At 55.3% G+C, this 18,071-nt stretch overlaps 4 protein-coding genes and 2 pseudogenes across 4 annotated transcripts, besides 11 other annotated features; all 6 read left to right on the top strand.

The window, feature by feature from the left end:
- Positions 1-10,647: a sequence feature (areas not merged during assembly with more than two copies in the genome that could not be assigned to a particular haplotype).
- Positions 2,007-3,926, top strand: Tc00.1047053511861.130 (annotated as a pseudogene).
- Tc00.1047053511861.120 (uncharacterized protein) lies at positions 6,757-7,440 on the top strand (the record flags this gene model as incomplete). Its single annotated transcript, XM_810659.1, has 1 exon — positions 6,757-7,440. One exon carries the CDS (start codon positions 6,757-6,759, stop codon positions 7,438-7,440), a length of 684 nt encoding a protein of 227 aa, XP_815752.1.
- Positions 7,492-7,531: a sequence feature (A-rich).
- Positions 8,458-8,745, top strand: Tc00.1047053511861.111 (elongation factor 1-gamma (EF-1-gamma), putative; the record flags this gene model as incomplete). The annotated part of the gene is made up of 1 exon (XM_810660.1): positions 8,458-8,745. The coding sequence occupies one exon, from the start codon at positions 8,458-8,460 to the stop codon at positions 8,743-8,745; it is 288 nt and encodes a 95-aa protein (XP_815753.1).
- Positions 8,993-10,372, top strand: Tc00.1047053511861.100 (annotated as a pseudogene).
- Positions 10,648-14,004: a sequence feature (areas merged during assembly that could not be assigned to a particular haplotype. This can correspond to areas where the two haplotypes were merged or to regions with more than two copies in the genome that were merged during assembly.).
- Positions 11,566-13,461, top strand: Tc00.1047053511861.90 (retrotransposon hot spot (RHS) protein, putative; the record flags this gene model as incomplete). Its single annotated transcript, XM_810658.1, has 1 exon — positions 11,566-13,461. One exon carries the CDS (start codon positions 11,566-11,568, stop codon positions 13,459-13,461), a length of 1,896 nt encoding a protein of 631 aa, XP_815751.1.
- Positions 14,005-14,106: a sequence feature (heterozygous, non-Esmeraldo-like haplotype).
- Positions 14,107-14,897: a sequence feature (areas merged during assembly that could not be assigned to a particular haplotype. This can correspond to areas where the two haplotypes were merged or to regions with more than two copies in the genome that were merged during assembly.).
- On the top strand, positions 14,407-15,540 carry Tc00.1047053511861.80 (UDP-Gal or UDP-GlcNAc-dependent glycosyltransferase, putative; the record flags this gene model as incomplete). The annotated part of the gene is made up of 1 exon (XM_810657.1): positions 14,407-15,540. One exon carries the CDS (start codon positions 14,407-14,409, stop codon positions 15,538-15,540), a length of 1,134 nt encoding a protein of 377 aa, XP_815750.1.
- Positions 14,898-14,985: a sequence feature (areas merged during assembly that could not be assigned to a particular haplotype. This can correspond to areas where the two haplotypes were merged or to regions with more than two copies in the genome that were merged during assembly.).
- Positions 14,986-15,540: a sequence feature (areas merged during assembly that could not be assigned to a particular haplotype. This can correspond to areas where the two haplotypes were merged or to regions with more than two copies in the genome that were merged during assembly.).
- Positions 15,541-15,860: a sequence feature (heterozygous, non-Esmeraldo-like haplotype).
- Positions 15,861-18,071: part of a sequence feature (areas not merged during assembly with more than two copies in the genome that could not be assigned to a particular haplotype) that runs on past the window's edge.
- Positions 15,919-18,071: part of a mobile genetic element that runs on past the window's edge.
- Positions 15,921-16,100: a mobile genetic element.

The following is an 18,071-nucleotide window of genomic DNA, read 5'->3' as shown; positions in this document are numbered from 1 at the left end:
AATTTCTATTCCAAGCTGACAGATCTAAAAACAGTGGCGGAAGGAGCACCGGGGTGAAGGTACCGCTCGTGACGGTGGGGCACATGGTGATGGCGGCGCTGTGCGTGAGAGCGGACTGCTGCCATTGCTGCTTCTACTGTTGGGACTGTGGGGTTTGCGGCTCTTTGAGGAGTGACTGGCTGCCGCGTGGGACACATGCGACCTCCCCTGCACCGACACACACACCTGGCAGTGAATTTCTCTTCTCAAATAACTTTTATTCACTTTTCCCCCTGTTTGCGTTGTCGTGTGTTTTTGAGTTTTTTATTTCTATTTTTTATTTCACCCTCATCCCTCTTTTTTGCTTTTGGGGGCAGTCACTATGGACGTTTTTTTCTTATTTTCAGATTTGTGGAACAGTAATGGACGATTTCTTTTATAATTATTTCGTGTGATGGGGTTTATATAGGACGACGAGGAACGTCTTTTTAAAAATGCATCTTGTGTGAATTGCCGCTGCTTGGGCTGCGGCGCAGTCATGAGTTTGGACGGTCTTCTTCTAGTTGTTTCCGCCATGCGTCTCTGCTGCACATTGTTGTGCGTCTCTCCACATACTCTGCTCCTGTTTCTACTTCTTTGCTTTGTGTTTCTGCAGGCACACACAACCACACACAGGATGCACATTGCAGTGGATTTGAATGCTTCTTTTGCAGTGCATGCTGGCAGTTGCGTGTGGCGACTGTTGTCTTCTTCCATGGCCATGAGGAGGAGGAGGGAGGAGGGAGTGCGCAGCCCGAGTCTATTTTCCTGCGGGTGTGGTACACCGCGTGTGACTGCGTTGAGTTGGGCTCCGTGTCCCATGGAGGGCGGGATGGCAGGAAATTTTGTTGCCGCGTGATGGATGGATGAGGGTTCGCTTGCGCGTGTGCGTAGTGTGGTGGCCGCGGTGTTTTGCCATTTCCCTGGGGCTGTAGCGATGAGCTTGGGGAGATGGTGGTGGATGTCTTCTCCTCCTGCATGGTGGGTGGCTGCTGGCGTTGTGTGCCTTCGTTGCGTGGATGCCGTCTCGTGGTGTGTGAACTGTGCGGCTGGGCCTGCTGCCCTCTCCTCATGCTGTCTGCTCTCACTCGCTGTATCCACTGCACTCCGTCACTCTCCCTCCCGTTCCATTCCTTTTCCTTCTGGCTCACGGATCAGCTCACTGACACCAGCGACTCCACTACGGGTGATGGTGATGATGACTGCGATGATGACGATTGTGGCGGTGCGGCACCGTGTCTGTCCTTTCGCTCTTGTGCTTCTACTGCTGCAGTTCCGTGTGTGTGACGGCGACTGGGAGCCCGAGTCTCTTTTCCTGCGGGTGTGATGCGCGCGGGGGATGTGTCGTGTGCTCCGAGTGACGGCAGCCTGAGCTATCGCGTGCGTGGGTGTGTGGGCGTGGAAGTGGTGTTCTGCTGCGAGTGCTGAGACTCAGCGTGAGAATTATACGTTCAGTGGCTTTGATTTGCGCATGCATGGCAGGAATGGTGTGCTGTGTGCCGTGTGGCCAATGCGGTGCACACATGTAGCAACTGTGCTGCCAGCTGTGCAGTGAAAGAGGAAGGGGCCACCGTTGCCTTCACGATGGATGTGACGACAAATAAATACGCCGGCCCTTATGAATTGTGGCGGCGTCAATTTTCTCCCGATGGAACCATCCATCCGCCTGCACGGAGCAGCGATGCTGACCGGACGGGCATCTGTCAGTTGCCGCCACCCCGTGAAGGGAAGGATGACACAAAATCCTGTGGGACAACTGCGCCGCAAGTGAATGCTGAGCCGTCACGTCAGTACGAGGATTGGCGACAGTCTGCTGCGGCTGACGGACCCAACACCGTCGACCAGAGTCCCGCATCCAGCACGGCGACCAACACGTCCGAGACGAGGCCTGAGTTTGCCAGCAATCCGATCGAAGTGATGGTCCCGACACCATTCGAAAGAAGGCCACGCCTGTCACCGAGCCAAAGGGGGATCCCATTGATGATGGGATGAGTGGTTCAATAAATGTTGAGTTGCCGCACGGAGTCGATCTACTTGTGCTGCAGACGACGCTGGTGCAGCCGAAGGATGGGATTGTTCCAGTTACGACGAGGGATTCGTTTGCCTCACCCTCTCCTGTCAGTGCTGGTGGAGTAATTGCTGCTTTCGTCGAGGGTCACATGGATGCCGAATATCAAGGTGGTCAATTAAGTAAGCTCTTTTCTTCTGATGTGGTTGCGGGGTGCATTGACTCTGCGTGGAATTGGTCCACTCTTGTTGGTGAGGTAAAAAAGGATACATGGAGGGCACACACTGTGCCTGGAGCAGCGGAGGGAGAGGAGGGTTTGGGTGTAGTGCTCCGCCCCACAACAATCACGAAGGGCCACGGAGTGTTTCCTCTTGCGGGAGGCTCTGATGTGTCCTACGAAGGTGTGCGTTGGAGAGAGGGCGGCTTGGAACCGAAACTGGTTGTGGGTGATGTCGCGAATCCCACGGGTGGCAGGCAGAGTGGATCAAATGGGGCGACCCCAAACCACTCTCGAAACTGATCTCTTCTGCTTTTCACAAGGGGAAATGGACGGAGTTCATTGCTTCTGGTGGCGCAGGTGTTGTGATGGAGGATGGCACGCTTGTGTTTCCTGTTATGGCGGTGAATGAGGCAGAAGACGTTTGCTCCATGATCATTTACTCGACGGACAGCGGCAGTGCCTGGGCGCTCTCTGAGGACATTTCCCCTGCGGAATGTCTTAACCCCCGCGTCACCGAGTGGGAGGGATCACTTCTCATGATTGTTGACTGCGAGAATGGCCAGAGGGTGTACGGGTCGCGTGACATGGGGACAGCGTGGACGGAGGCACTCGGGGCAATCTCAGCCGTGTGGGTCAATGCACGATCAGGAGTCTCCCAGAAGGAAAGCCTGCGTGTGGATGCCCTCATCGCCGCGACCATTGAGGAAAGGAAGATCATGCCGTACAGTCAGAGGGCACGCCTCGGGGGAGAAAAGGGCCACTGCGCTCTGCCTTTGGGTCATGGACAACAACCGCACATTTTCCGTTGGACCGGTTGCCGTGGACAATGCTGCGGGTTGGATGCTCGCCAGGACCCTGCTGCACTCGGATGGCAGTTTGCATCTTTTACGACGGAGGGGCAACGGTGAGGGCCGTGTCATTTCACTTTCCCGCCCGACGGAGGAACTGAGTGCAATCAAGTCCGTCCTCAGTACTTGGGCGCAAAAGGACATTTTCTTCTCTAGATTGTCAATACCCACGGCGGGTCTGGTGGCAGTTTTTTTCGATGCGGCCAGTGACGACACGTGGAACGACGAGTACCCTTGCCTGCATGCAACGGTGAAGGAATGCAGTGAAGGACAACGATGGGTTACAATTGACGGGACTTGAGTCCAGGGCACTATGGCCTGTGAACACTCGGGGTGATGAAGTGCGTCATGTATTCTTGAGCCACGACTTCACACTTGTGGCGTCGGTGACCATCGAAGGGGCTCCGAGTGGGAACACTCCTCCACTGACTGCGGTGCTGGCGCACACTGCGTCCAATCATACCGTGGGACTGTCGCACGGCCATAATAATAGGTGGGAGATGATGTTCAAAGGCAAGACAACAACTCGGAGCAGCACTTGGGAGCCGAGGAAAGAACACCAAGTGACACTCATGCTGCAAGGCAACAAGGCTTCTGTGCACACTGATGGTCGTTCGCTGGGGGAGGAAGAGGTGCCGTTAGCAGGCGAGAAGCCACCCGAGGTACTGAGGTTTTTCTTTGGCGCGTGCGGTGGGCACGAATCTCGTTTGACGGTGACGAACGTCTTTCTGTGCAGCCGCCCACTGAACACCACTGCGATGCGTGCACTCAGGGCAGGGTCCCCGCTCCGACGAGAGAAGCGGCTCCGACACCGCCCGAGAAGATTCGAGTAGTCGACAGCGTCAGGGAGCACGTTGCTGGGAATATTACGGAAGAGAAATGAATGGGCACAACGCCCCTGGACACGAATCCCCACTACAAATAGTCACCTCGCAGGGTGTGGAGCGGCGTGAGTCCCGACGACCGCCTCGCCTCTCCCAACGACGTGAACTTGACACTGCGTGATTTAGGCGGCAACAACACCGTGCGTGCGTGCGTGTCTTGTGCGTTGCTGCCTCTAATGGGATTGTGTTTGGGTCGTGACAGCCTTCTGAGCCACAGAGTGTGGATCCGCGGCTCCTCACCTAGAATACATGCCGAATTGCCCGCCTTTTTTTTACTTCTATTTCTTCAATTTCTTTACTTTTAAATGTCTTTTTTCACTGTAGTTCAGCTGGAGCAGTAAGTACTGTTGTTTTTGCTTTACGTAATGTTTGTTTGCTGCAAACTGTAATGAGCGAAGTGTTTTTCCTACTGTTTTTCTTCTTTTGTTGTCCACACGCGGTGCCGGCCCTGCGGCTGTGCGTCCCACGGACTGCACGAAAGGGGGATTGGAGGAACAGGCGGGATGCCGCACGAAATGTGAGGGATGTTGTGTGGGCTGGTGGAATAATGCGATCTTTTTTATTATTACGTTTTTCGTTTGTGCAGGTAATATGTGCAAGCACCCAATCGTCTTTAGCTGCATGGCACATGAAAGTCCTGCCGAATCATTTTTTTTTTCCATGAGTCCTGCAGGGGTCCCACACTTTGTTTGTTTGTTTGTTTCATTCTTTTTCATTTTTGGTAATTCCCTGCGGATATGTTTTTGTCTCCGCCGTTTTGACTGTTACTTTGTTTCTTCTTGTTTCGTTGGGTGTGTCCCTCTGCTGATTGTGCTTCTGACATTTTCCATTTCTTCTGCCTTCTTTCCTGCTAGAGGCGCCGATGGTCCGCGACGACGATTGTTTGTGTTCCCCATTGCGATGGCACGAGGGCGACTGGGCGCCGGCCTGCTGAGCGCACTTGGAGGAGAGCGGATGGTGTGCGCCGTGCTCCATTTGTGAGTGTGGGGCGCCACCCGCCAAGGCCTGCTGTGAGCCGCAGTGCTATTCCGTCGAGGAAGAGAAGTAAAGGACAGTGCCGTGGACGTGGATGCGCCCCGCCCCTCTCGTTGCGGCCGTGGGTGTGCCCTGCGCATTGCTTTTTCTCCCTCCCTCCTGTGTGACCATCCCTTCCTTTTCCCCATTGGTCTTTTTCGTTTTTGGTAGGTGGCGTGGAGTTTCTTACTGTGGCAAACCGCATTTTCCAGTCGCGATAGTGTAACGCCGGCGCGGTTCCCTTTTGACGCCGCCCCCGCGGACGGACCAACCATGACGGAGGAAGCGCTGGCGCAGCAGGTGCTGCAGGAGTTCATGGCAACGCGTCACGCCGGGTCGTCGGTGGAGCTGCTCTGCTCCGTGTTCTTTGCGCGCCCGCAGTAGACGATTGCGGAGCGCTACCCACTCGCGTGTAATCGTCTTTTATTGGCGTGGCTTTGGCGCGGCAAGTGGCATTGCTTTGCGGATGAAAATGTGGGACTGCGCTGCTTCCTCCACACGCTAAGGGACTGTGCTGAGACTAGAGATCTGGAGGTTCACGTCGCGTTCAGCGAGTTGCGGTGCTGTGTGAAGGACGAGGATGCCCGCGCGGTGCGGCAGGCGGACGGCAGCGTTGGCGCGCTACTGCGGGAGCATCTTCTCCAGGAGGGTGCCTTGCATCGCTGGTGTGACGAGGCGGTGAGGGCGGCACAGGCGGACGGTGGCGCGGGGGGTGCTGATGGAGCCTTATGGCGAGTGACGCGCTTGCGCGGCACACGAGTGCACAGGCGGCTCCGCCGTCACGTTGTCCATTGCCTTCAATCGTGGGTGCCGGCGAATTCCGGCAGGCGATCCGCGAGGGACCTCTTCATGGCGGCTATGGGGTAAGAAGCGAGGGAAGGAGAGAGGGGAGACACGCGTTGGGGAAAGAGGGGGCGGGCTGCTGCGGCCGCACCTCGTTGTCGTCACTTCAGTTTGTTGTCGTGACAGTGCTGTCATATTTTGTTTTTTCTTCACAGACGTTTGGGATTGTGCGTTCTTTTTGATTGCTGGGAGGAGAGGGTGCGTGCGTGCTGTGCATTTGCGAGAGTCTTGTGGGAGGACTGTGATTCGCGGCGGTGTGGCGGTGTGTGCGGGAGTGGCTCCGCCGCGAAGGGCAGGGAGCGAGGTGCCCCAGTTTGTTCTGGGAACTGCGGCGCATGGACTCACCGTTGGGCTCGTGGGACCCTTGCGCGTCACTCACGTGTGTGCGCTGGCGCGACAGTGCCGGTGAGGGAAGCCTGAGGAGCTGCGTGCTCACTCCGCGATGGACGTGGGCTGCGGGGCGTCTGGCAGATGCGGCTGAGCGGGGCATCCGATGTCATTTGCCTGGCCGACAACGAAATGTGACTCCGCTTATGGGAAAATGCAGGGATTTTGATTTGTCCCTTGCATTGCTTTCTTTTTCCCGTGAGACACACCGCATACCGAACGCCCACCCACCGTCATTCCTGCTTGCATATCTCCTGCGGGCTCGGCGACTCATTGTGGGTGCGTGCCCTCCATGAGGAATGCGCTCCCCTTCCCGGTTCCCGGAACTGTAGCCACATCCACCGGAGCCTGGGGGCTACACTTTTCTACTCCTTCCCCTTTTGGGTGCGTGTGGGGTGCTGGGTGCTGCTTCACAGCCGTGTGTGTGTGTGTCCCTGTAGTGCGGCACATGTATTTCTCTCTCCCTCTTGTTGTTGTTGTTGTCCTTGCCTCACTGTGTAGATTTTCTCACAAAGTCGAGCGACTCTACGACGAATGATGATGATGGTAACTGTGCGGCGCCGCGTGGTGTGTGATCAGCTGGTCCTTGTGCTCTTGTGCTGCTGCTGCTGCTTGTCCGTCTGCGGGACTCCTGTGCCGGCAAAAACCCTTATGAGTGTGCATGTTTCTTGTTCGAGGACTGACGGTAGGTTGGGTTGGCGTCTTCCCAACGAGACGGGTTGGAGAAAGTGTGCCAATAAGCCTGCAGAAGGTGGAGGAGGAGAGGATGAGTGTGCACTGGTGTGCATTGCCGCTGGGTACGTCTACAAAGATGCGGAAAATCCCAGACCGTGCGTCCCTGACGGTGGACCGACTGATGTTTGGACCGGGATAGGGATGCGTTTGAGCGAGAATGTAAAAAACTGCAGTTCGGCGGCTGCACCGACAGCGACGGTTGCTGGCCAGGCACAGAGCGGCGTCGGCAGTCCGCCGGGGGAGGCAGCTGAGGCGCCGCAGAAGTCGCCTGAGCACACAGACGAAGGCGGCTCTTATCCAAGTCTAAGCGAACACGTGGCATCGGCACCCGAAGCTTCCAGTCAGACGCCCTCTTCTCCATCTGGAGGCACCGCCACTGGGGTGCGGGATCCCGGCGGTGCGGACAGCAGCGACGCCGCCACTGTGTGGGTGCGCACGTCTCTGCTGCTCGTCACCGCCCTTATCTGCGCTGCTGTGCGGTGATTGGGATTAGTCGTGCATTTCCTTGCGGGGACGGCTCGTACTTTATATGTGTTTCCTTTCTTTTTTCTTTTTTTTTTTTGCTTTTGCTTTTGACCACACACGGTGCCGGCCCTGCGGCTGTGCGTCCCACGGACTGCACGAAAGGGGGATTGGAGGAACAGGCGGGATGCCGCACGAAATGTGAGGGATGTTGTGTGGGCTGCTGGAATAATGCGACCTTTTTTATTATTACGTTTTTCGTTTGTGCAGGTAATATGTGCAAGCACCCAATCGTCTTTAGCTGCATGGCACATGAAAGTCCTGCCGAATCATTTTTTTTTTTCCTTTCTCCTTGAGTTCTGCAGGGAACCCACATTTTGTTTTTTTGTTTGTTTCATTCTTTTTCATTTTTCGGTAAATATCTGCGGTTCATTTTTTCTTCCTTTGCGGTGTTCACTGACGCTGAGTGCTTACTTGTCCCGTTGAGTGTCCCTCTGCTGGCTGTGCTGTTGAGACGCTTCCATTTCTTCTGCCTTCTTTCCTCCTAGAGGCGCCGATGGTCCGCGACGACGATTGTTTGTGTTCCCCATTGCGATGGCACGAGGGCGACGGCCTGCTGAGCGCACTCGGAGGAGAGCGGATGGTGTGCGCCGTGCCTCACTGTGAGTGTGGGTGCCAATCCGTCGAGGAAGAGAGAAGTAAAGGACAGCGCCGTGGATTTGTGTCCGTCCCGTCCCTATTTTTGCCGCCATGTGTGTGCTGTGCGCATGGCTCCATCTCGCGATGCGACGTGGATGGCGTTGCTTTTGCGTGCGCCTTCGTGCATGCGCTGTGCGGCGGGCCTCTCTCCCCCATGACACCGTCCTTTTGTGTGTGTGGGACAGCGGAGGGAGCGGAGATGTGTGTGGAAGTGTGGCCGTTGTTTCCGCACACTGAGGTCCTCCACACAAGTGGCACCTTTCGGCAGCCTCTCACAGCACCAGGCTATGGATTGAGAGGATGTGGAAGGCCTGCTCCAAGCACAATTAGGACGACAAGATGCAGTGCATGACGGCCAACCTGATCGGCATGTGTTTGCAGCGCATGGAGCACGTGCGCCAGTACTTGTTGGGCGTTGCGCTCATGATTGTGGAGGAGAGGCGGCACGACGTTGTGGCGCTGTGTGTTTTGCGCGGCCGTGGCTTGCCGGCGATTGTGTGGGACGTGGAGTACACGGAGCTGTTTGACTGGGGAGGAGGTGGCGGACGTTGCGGCGCAGCGGGAGTGCATGACGGACTGCCCTTGCTGGGAGGGGCACGTGTTGAAGTGAGCGTGGCGTGCCTGTGAGGGCCTGAGAAGAGGGACAACAGTAACAGTGCCAGTGGGAGCGTGAGGAACGGTGCACGGCGAGGAGCGCTCTTCTTTTATTTTGATTGTTGTTGAACCGTCCCCGCACAATTGTTGTTGTGGTGCGTGACTCTCGTCGCTGAATGGGACGGTGCGTGGCTGTGTGACTTGTCTCTCCTCTTTGCTTTGACTCTGCGTTGACGGGGAGTTAGTTTGTGCTGAAGGCTACACGCAAGTGACAGGAGTGATGGCGATGATGACTGGCCGTGTGCTGCTGGTGTGTGCCCTCTGCGTGCTGTGGTGCGGTGCTGGCGGTGTTTATGCGAGGGACGTCGACAACGGCGCATTTGGTGGCTGCATGGCGTCGGGATTGTTGGGTACGAATTGGTGTCACATGCCGAGTGGATGTAAGAAGACTGAGATTACGTTGCCGTTGCAGTCTGCATTGTCTATCACTGCCGCTGAAGCCTCGACTGACGGAGAAGAAGCTACTGTTACAATTAGACATAGTCCGGGTTTCAATCCATCTTCGGTAACGCCACCAATAAAACAATCAGAGGCATTGGCACCCACAATATCATCGGAAGTGCCGCCACCACCACCACCACCGAAAAAGAATCCAAAGAACCGCTTTCATCCCGACCACCAGTACCCGGTGACAGCGACACTGGTGGCGGTAATTCTGACAGAGACAGCGGTGCTGGTGGCACTGGCGGTGTTGTGGATGGTGTTGGGGGTATCGATGGCTTAAGTGAAGTTCCTTCTTCCGGTGTTCCATCAAGTTCATCTTCCAATCCCAACGGGAATGATCCTTCAAAGACCCTCAGCAATACGCCATCCATTCAGAACAGGGAATCCTCGGAAAAAGGTGAGCCGTCCGGAAAAAAATCTCCAGGGCCCGTGTCGCCAAGCGGGCAGACAGGAGAGGCGTCAAAGCCCGAAGAAAAGTCACGCGCCTCCGATACACAAGAAGAAGCAGAAACATCAGTTGCTGGTAAGGACACAACTAAAGCTGAGGGGACGCAGAGTGACATGAAGACGGACGGCTCTTCCAACACGTTGTCCACCGCCGGCAAGTCGAAAGTGCAACCACCACCACCAGTAAAGCCACCAACGGCAGAAGAACTGCAGCCAAACAGAGCACCAAAAGACCCACGCACGGCAACAGAAGAAAAACACGAAATGCCAACTTCAGCAACCAAAACAAATCCCGACACACCTAAAACGTCTTTAAAGGATGGCATGGCAGACCAACACGGTCACGACGCAACCACACCGGTTTTGGTCAAAAATGCAGCTACCGGCAGTTCAGCGGAAAGAAAATCACCATCCATCTCCACAAATGACAGTGACGATGCCCAGCGTACAGGGGATGAGAATAATGACGATGATCCACGGCCTAAACACAAAGAAACAGGTGGCCACAAAGCTGCCAATACCAAATTCGCTTCTACACCCAGTGAGACAGCACCACAAACCGTAAAAACAGAAACAGTCACCGTCGCTCAAAAAAATGATACGGCGACAAGTGGCGAGAGTGACGGCAGCACCGCGGTCTCCCACACCACCTCCCCTCTTTTGCTTCTTCTTGTTGTTGCGTGTGCTGCTGCTGCGGTGGTGGCCGCGTGAGAGTGAGGGAGAGAGAGCCGTGCACCGCCCGCACACACACTCGTCCTTCTCTCTCTCTGTGTGTGTGTCCCTTGCATGGACTCTCGCCCTCACCTCACCCCACGAGGCACACACATAATGTGCCCATTGTATATATGCATGCACACTCATGCAGGCCCGTTGGTGCTCTCTTTTGCACGACACGCACCGCTGCCGTCCTGCCTGGCTGCATGGGCGGAGCACCGTAACTGTTTTTCTTTCCATTGCATTGAGTGGGCGACCTCTCTCTCTCTCACTCTCTGCGGCATCGTAATCGACGCCACCAGCACGCAGTGAGGCAGCGGAAGCCGCCATTGACACAAGTGCGACCGGAAGGGGACACGTCTGCTGTTGTGTTTCGAGGGGGCGCACCGTGTGGCACAGTGACGTGCCCAAAACCTCCTCGCGGAACCTGCACACGACACCGGGCACTGGATGTGGGGTGTTTGCGTCATGAAGGACACTGCGGTGGAGTCCCTCCTCCCTGCAGGTGGACGGACGCCTGAGTTTCCTTTTGTTCTTACTCAGGCGGATGGCTGCGCGATGACACCACAGCGAGGCAGTTGTTTTCACCATGGCGGGGCAACATCTGCAGGGTTGCGCATTGGGAATATGAACGGCGAGTGCAGTAAGAAAGGGAGTGTCATGGCTCTTTTTTGCCGCGCGAATTGCGGGGATTTTCATAAAGCATGTGATTGCACTCCTTTCTGTTGTGTTGGAACTTACCATGATGCGCCGCTGTTGTGGCGTGTGTGATTTTGGGTGTCTGCGTGTGGCCGTGGCTGCACCGAATTCCCTTCCCACTTTTGTGTGTGTTTTCGTGTGTCCGTGACGATATGCCCGCACGTCCTCTTGCAGAGTGTTTGCGGTGAAGGCGGCGCCACACGGGTGCGGACCGTAGCGAGCGGGATGCGTGGGCGAACCCTCCGTGCACACCACGTTGCTATTATTGTTTGCTCTCACCAACACTGTGCTGGGTGGTTGGCACCCGCGCGCCGTCGTTGCGGCGGTCCTCATGCATGTGGTGTGCGTCGCACACTGTGTGGATGACTCTCTTGCTGTGGCTGCCCGTGATGTCTGTGCCTAGTTACCCCATCTCTCTCTTATTCTCCTCCTGTTCGGTGGTTAGTGTTCAGCTTTAACTCAATCCAACTAAAAGAACAGAAGGAAGCAATGCCTGGAAATCAAGCGTCTGCTGTGCCGCAGGGAGATATTCGGAGGAGAGCGAGGCCGGAGTCTGAGGGTGACACAGATCAACCCGCTGCGACTCGCGGAAGAGTGGAGAAGGTGCGGCGATTAATGTGGGCTCTTGACAGTCGGGTGGAAGGACGCACGCCGTGGGAAGACTACGAGTCTGTGTACAATGCGAGATGGCATCATGTCATGGAAGTTCCTGGCGGCGAGGGGACGGGAATGGAGGTGCATGAAGGGGAACCACCGCGGTCATGGACGTACAAGGCAGTTGGCCGAACCCTCGAAAAGAATGACGGTGTGGAGCCATCCGGTGCACCACGTCTCAGGCTGATGGTGCTTACCTTGGGCAAGAAATGGGATTTCTTGGGCGGGAATGCAAGTACCGACTGCTATGTGAACTGTGAGGTGGATCGAGTGTGGCAGATCGTCAAGGGCGATCTCACCGAGTGGTTCAGCAGTCGTCCTGAGGACCACTTTACGCCTCATCCGCGCTTGTTGACTGGGACGCCCGGTATCGGGAAATCGATGGCTGCCGGTTCGTACCTCCTCTACCAGCTGCTGCACTACGATGCGGAGCTACTCCCTGTGGTTGTGTTCTTTGTTTCTGGACGTGAGGCATACGTGTTTAACAAGACCGCCGAGACGGTGACAAGATACATGGATAAGTCCATGATGATAAAAGCTGTGAAGGAACTGTCTCGGCGCGGGATGAAGGGGTATATCATCTACGACGTGGTATACAGTTTAGATATTCCGTCTCCTTTTTTGCCTCCCGGAGGCTGGGGCATGCTTGTGGTGGCAACGCCAGAGACAACAAGTTACATACACTGGGCGAACGAAAAGAGAGCCGTACGAATCATAATGAATTGCCCTGATGAGAGCGACGTGAAGGCAATGTGCGTTTGGAAGAAGCGCAATCAGCCTCCGCCGCAGCAAGCGGAATACTGGCGAGAGGTGAAGGGTCGCATGGACAAACTGGGACCTATTCTTCGCTACATCTTTGAAGAGGGACGTTATAAATATTGGATTGGAGATTGCCACAAACTTGTGGATGGAACGACCTCTTGGGGAATCCAGAGTTACTCTGTTTTCGGAACTTCCAAACTGTGGGAGGGTAATAAGGTGCTTGAATATCTTGCGAGGATTGTCCGAGCACGAGGAGAGCGCAATGGCGAGTCGCCCCTCAATGCACCGATAACTGCCCACCTCGCAAGTAAAACACTGTGCAAGTTGGCACAGTTAATGACGCAGGCTGAGTTTAACTTATTTGTATCGAGGATCAGGGATTGTCTCATGCACGCAAATTTTGGGAAGTGTGCCATGTTTGCATTTTTGAATGTGGCCTTCATGGCTGCAATAAGACGTAAACTGAAGGAGCTGAAGCCCCCAACACGACGTCCGTCACACCGCTGTGCGCCGGACGTGCACTCGCAGGAGGGCCCCACCAGCCACTACTTTTTGCCGTCGGCGGAACGCATTGGCAAGAAGACTTGTATAAACCACCGGCTGCTGTACATACCGGAGGTCGAGAATTTTCCGCTGGTGGACGGCTTTTTCTTCATGGACTCAAACCCAATGACGCTGGTTGGGCTGCGGATGGCTACGGCGGGTGGGCACCACACCACCGCCAGCACTGTGCGGCAGTTCACTGAGTGCCTGGCGGCATATTTTAATGGCTGGGAGGAATTATCCCGAGACATTTCGTGGGAGATTATTTATGTGCAGCACGCAGACAGCACGCCGTTGAATGACTGGCAGAGATGTGATGTTGTAAATTCCGATAATGTGAGCGACGATGAAAGCCGTGAAATAGCGGCGTTCTGGGAGGAGAAGCTGCGCCAGTACCAAGTGTCAATACCATCCAGAGACGCTTGAAGAGACGAAGCACTCCGGAGCGAGGAATAGCCGCCGAAATAGGAAAACAAATTGGGGAGGGAAAGGGGCAGTTTTGACTTTTGGTGAAGAGATATTGTGAGATTTATTTATTTTTGGATACTTGTGTGTGTGCGTACGGTGCGGGCGCACCAGCACAAGACGGCAGTATATCGCACACAAACGCCAAAAGTGTCCAACACTATCGAACATAACAGTGACAGAAGAAAATTAGGGAGGGAGTGGGGTTGTTTGTTTCTGGTGAAAACATTGGGTGGTTTTTATATAGTATGTTGATTGTGTGTGCATACGAGGCATGATTGGAGAATTGCCCGGTATGAGGGAATCATTGTATTTGGCGCTGTCGCAGTAATACTGCATTGCTTGTTTTCTTCTGTGTTCTAAGGCCCATCACGAACAGAAGCATCTTGGCGGGATGGGCGAAGGACAAGGTCTATTGGAGAAATGGCGCACTCCGTGTGACCGCATGGGGCGAGGCGCCGCGTCATGGGTGGATGGGGATCCGCTTCCGCGTGTGTCTCTTTGGGTGATTGCTTGCTCGGTGTGCGTAGTGTGTTGGCTGCGGGGCTGTGGCCGTGTTCCGTTGGCTGTGGGATTGAACTGGAGGCGGTGGCGGTGTGTGCGTTTCTTGTGTGGGAAAAAAAAGTTCCGCTGGCAATGCCGGTCGCCTTAGCGTGCTGCCACAGCCAATTGCCCCAAGCGTAGTCGGGGAAGCGAAGAGCCAGCCATATTTCACTCATGGAATTGTTGCTGGCGCAGGGCTGACGACATCGACCAGCGCCCAAGCCAGCCGCGCGTTGCCGTGCCAAATGAGATCCATCGAATTTGAGGAATGGCTGGAAAAAAAACACTGAAGATTTCTGTTATGCCCCTACACACTCTCTGCCCCTTTTTTCTTTCGCCTAGTCTCTCACACCAACAGCGACCATGGCGAAGCCGAAGCTGCCAACGCTTAGACAGAAGCTGAAGCGGGTTACTGTGCTGCTGATTCTCTTCATTGTGGCCACGAATGTTCTGACCCTCAGGTTCGACACCGCTGCCGATGATGTGGCGCCGGGGCCCAACAACCTCCGCCACTCGCGAGCCTCCGCAGTGGACGATGCAGCACTGGCTTACATCCCACGCCGTGTTGTGGAAATGTGGAGCCGACGGGAGTATCTGATTGTGCTGGGCATCCCGTCCACGGACGACGAGGCGAGGCGAACACGACGCAACCTGCAGCGGACGACGTGCTGGCGGTTCCCCGGAGTCGCGACGAGGGCGAACGACTTCACCGGAGCGATGCTCGTGCTGTATGTCCTTGGGCGACACCCGTCGCACGGCTACGAATACTCTGCCGCGCTGCTGGAGGAGGCGTCGCAGTGGCACGATGTGGTCGCGCTGCCAATGAACGAGGGCCGCGTGACGACAAACAAAACAATTTCTGGCGAAGGCTTCTGGGGCCTTGAGGCGGATATTGGTATGAGCCGCAAGACGTACATGTGGTTCGACCTTGCGCTCCGCCTGTTCCCGACCGCGATTTACATTGCGAAGGGCGATGACGATATTTTTCTCCGTGTGCCGCTGTTCGTTGCCATCCTGCGCCTCCTGCCACGCCGAGGGATCTACATGGGAAACCACATCGGTACTACCCATTTTGTGCATAAGGGCTTACCAGGATCCGCGTTTATGATGGGCTGGTGCTACACCTTGTCGAGGGATGCGGCTGAGGCGTTGGCTTCGTACAAGCCGCTGCGGCGCCTGGCGTACCTGCCGTACAGCGAGGAGCTTGATGACGAGTTTTCCCTACTCCGGTTTCAGCACGAAGACGTCATGGTTGCTTGGGTTCTTGAGAGGGTAATAAAGTACCAGCCGATGGTATACGTCAAGGTGCTGGGTTGTCACATCCATGACGCCCGCAATGTCACGGGGCACTCGCAGGTGGTACCGACCTCGATGTGTGTCCACCACTTGGCGGAGGACGACTACGCTGCACTGATGGCGCGCTTCGGCAACGACACATCGCCTGTCGCCCGTGTGGAACGTGTCTCAGAAGACGTGATATACCCGTCGTGCGATTGAAAAATGAAATAAGTGATTTCTTTTCTGTGTTTTTTTTATGTATGCGAGTTAAAACTGAACGTCCTGCTTAATTGTTCTCTGCATCACAGTTCGTGCCCTATGTGCTCTATGGCCGAACGAAGCGAGATGTGTCATTGACCGTCCCCGTGCCCCCATGGAGCATGCCAATCTCCGTCCTCGACCCGCGTGCGGAACGCTGTGCTGGAGACAGTGGGCGTCCGTTGCGTTTTGCTGCCTGTGTGCTTCTTCTGGAGGCACGCGGTGTGGCTGCGCGTCTGTGGGCCGGGCCGCCAATGAGCAATTTGTATAATTTTGTTTTTTCTATCTTTTTGCTTTGCTAATTTTCCGATTGGGAGGTGGAGGGAATTCAGCATTTTTACGAGCTTGTGAAGAGAATTTTTAAGCGGCAAGCGGGCTATCTAATTTAAGATGTATGCCCTGATGAAGCGAACTCTCCATGAACCCTTTTTTTCTTGCTTTATTATTCTTTGATTGACCGCGATTCTAGGAATCAGGGAACCAATGGCGTCTAGCCGGATTTAGCTGTTTATTTTTATTTTTACATCCCAACCTGATTCCTGCAAGCTCATATAAAGGAATGGCGATGGATTCCTTTTACAGGGCAACGGAATGAAGCCTTATCGGTAATCGCATGGCGGATCTGGTACGCCAGCAAGGCGACATACAGGAGCAACTCGCCTACATGGATGAAAAGTGACAGTTGGAATCAATGATGACTCTCAGTGCTACCATAAGTGGCTTACGATGGATTTCAGGAAGCACTGCCAAGCACTGGGAGGATTCAACCCTTACGGGGCACATTGCGGATCTCCGGGCGCCCCAAGCACCAAATTTTGCGTCTCAACTCCTCCTGCCCATAATGAGGGCAGCCCGTGAGTTGGGGGCGCGGCGAGGGCTGACCATCGCGGAAGGGCGGAGATCAAAGCCGCACTACGCCGCCGCTGACGTGCAGAATCGAAGCGCGCAGCTTCAACATTAAATGGAGGAAGCGAATAACCACTTTTCGGCACGTGCGTCCAACACTGCGGTGGCGAACGGTCTTCTTGCGGGGCGCGAACGCCATTTGGAGACAACCCCAGGAACGAAAGGCACGTATCGGTGCCTTGGAAGCGCGGCTTGCAGCTTGGGGTGCCGCGATTCGCCCGGACGGCGGGGAGTTCCTTCTTCCAGGAGAGGGCCGCCAGATGCACCCGCGCACGGGTACGAGGATAGCGCATCGACACCATCCCACCACGAGCATTTGATGGCCGGGGACGCGCCAGCATCCACAATTCCCCAACCCATTTTCACGGGAGAGCGACGGCGGGTCAATACTCTTGCGTCATTGGGCATTGTGGGCGACCGCGTTTCCCTCACCCCGTGACTTTGCCCTCTCGATCTCCGGATTCAGAAGAAGTTTCCGGTTCAAATGAAGAGAATCCGGGTTTTCTTTGAATTTGTCGCCAACACTTGGGTCCCGCGAATTTGGAATGAAGGCATCCTTGGAATTCTATTCGAAATCCGGAGCGCATGCGATTACTGGCACCGAGGGGACGCTCACGCCCGAATCGCCTTTGGCATTTCTGGTTTCGTGGATGCGCGCGTCGCGGTTGCATCGGGAGCCCAGCAAGCAGTTTATGGACTTGGGCGGGATTGTACTGCGGGTCTTCCGGATGCGGATCGTGATTAAATTCGACCCCAGCATCCCGATCCAAAAACTGCCTGCCCGCCTTCACACGGCTTTTCATGAGGATGACACCTTCGCGAGGGTGGCTCAGCCTCTCATGGATCGACGGGGAACTCGACCGCAACAATAACGATCGCTGCTATGCCAACTGTGCCTTATTTATGGACACGACGCGTCTACTTGCAACGTGCGCTCCAAAAGGGTTTTCCCCGAACTACAAACGAAGGTTTAAAAAAACGGCAAAGGGGCTGCCTGCCGCTTATGAGGGCGGAAGAAAACAGCCCCATCCATTCCACCGCCTCCCACCATTTCACCACAGAAGACGTCGCACCGCACCGCCGTTGTTCCATCCGATCCTTCGAATCGCCCCACGCAATCGTTAAGAAGCACAAAGGAGCTTATGCGCCAACGACGCTCGACTGTGGTACCGCGAATCACCGATATCTTCGCTTTGGGCCAGCTACATGAGGAAGGCAAACGAGGTCGCTCGAGAGATGTGGGCGCCGTCAACGTGGAAGCAGAGAATGTCCCTAGCAGGGCAATTCACAACCTTTTGCCGAACGCACTATGAACGAGGAGAGCTGCGCGGCCTTTTTGATGGCAATATGAGATGTGGCGCCATCGACCCGACCGCAGCATACTGGCGTGCTGCGGTCTACGTTGGAAATGGATCGAACCCCGCTGGATATGGCGGCTTTGAGGTTACAAAAAATTGCGGTGCGATCGGAGACGAAGCAGACGCACCCCATGACAGAGGAAGAGATGAATCAAGTAATCTGCAGCCGGACCGATTGGAAGCAACGTGTTGTCTTACGACTTGCGTGGATGACGGCGAGTCGTTTGT

The sequence above is a fragment of the Trypanosoma cruzi genome, genomic scaffold, assembly GCF_000209065.1.
Source record: "Trypanosoma cruzi strain CL Brener 1047053517179 genomic scaffold, whole genome shotgun sequence".
NCBI classification, from domain to species: Eukaryota; Euglenozoa; class Kinetoplastea; order Trypanosomatida; family Trypanosomatidae; genus Trypanosoma; species Trypanosoma cruzi.
This window is presented reverse-complemented; position numbering and strand designations above follow the sequence as displayed.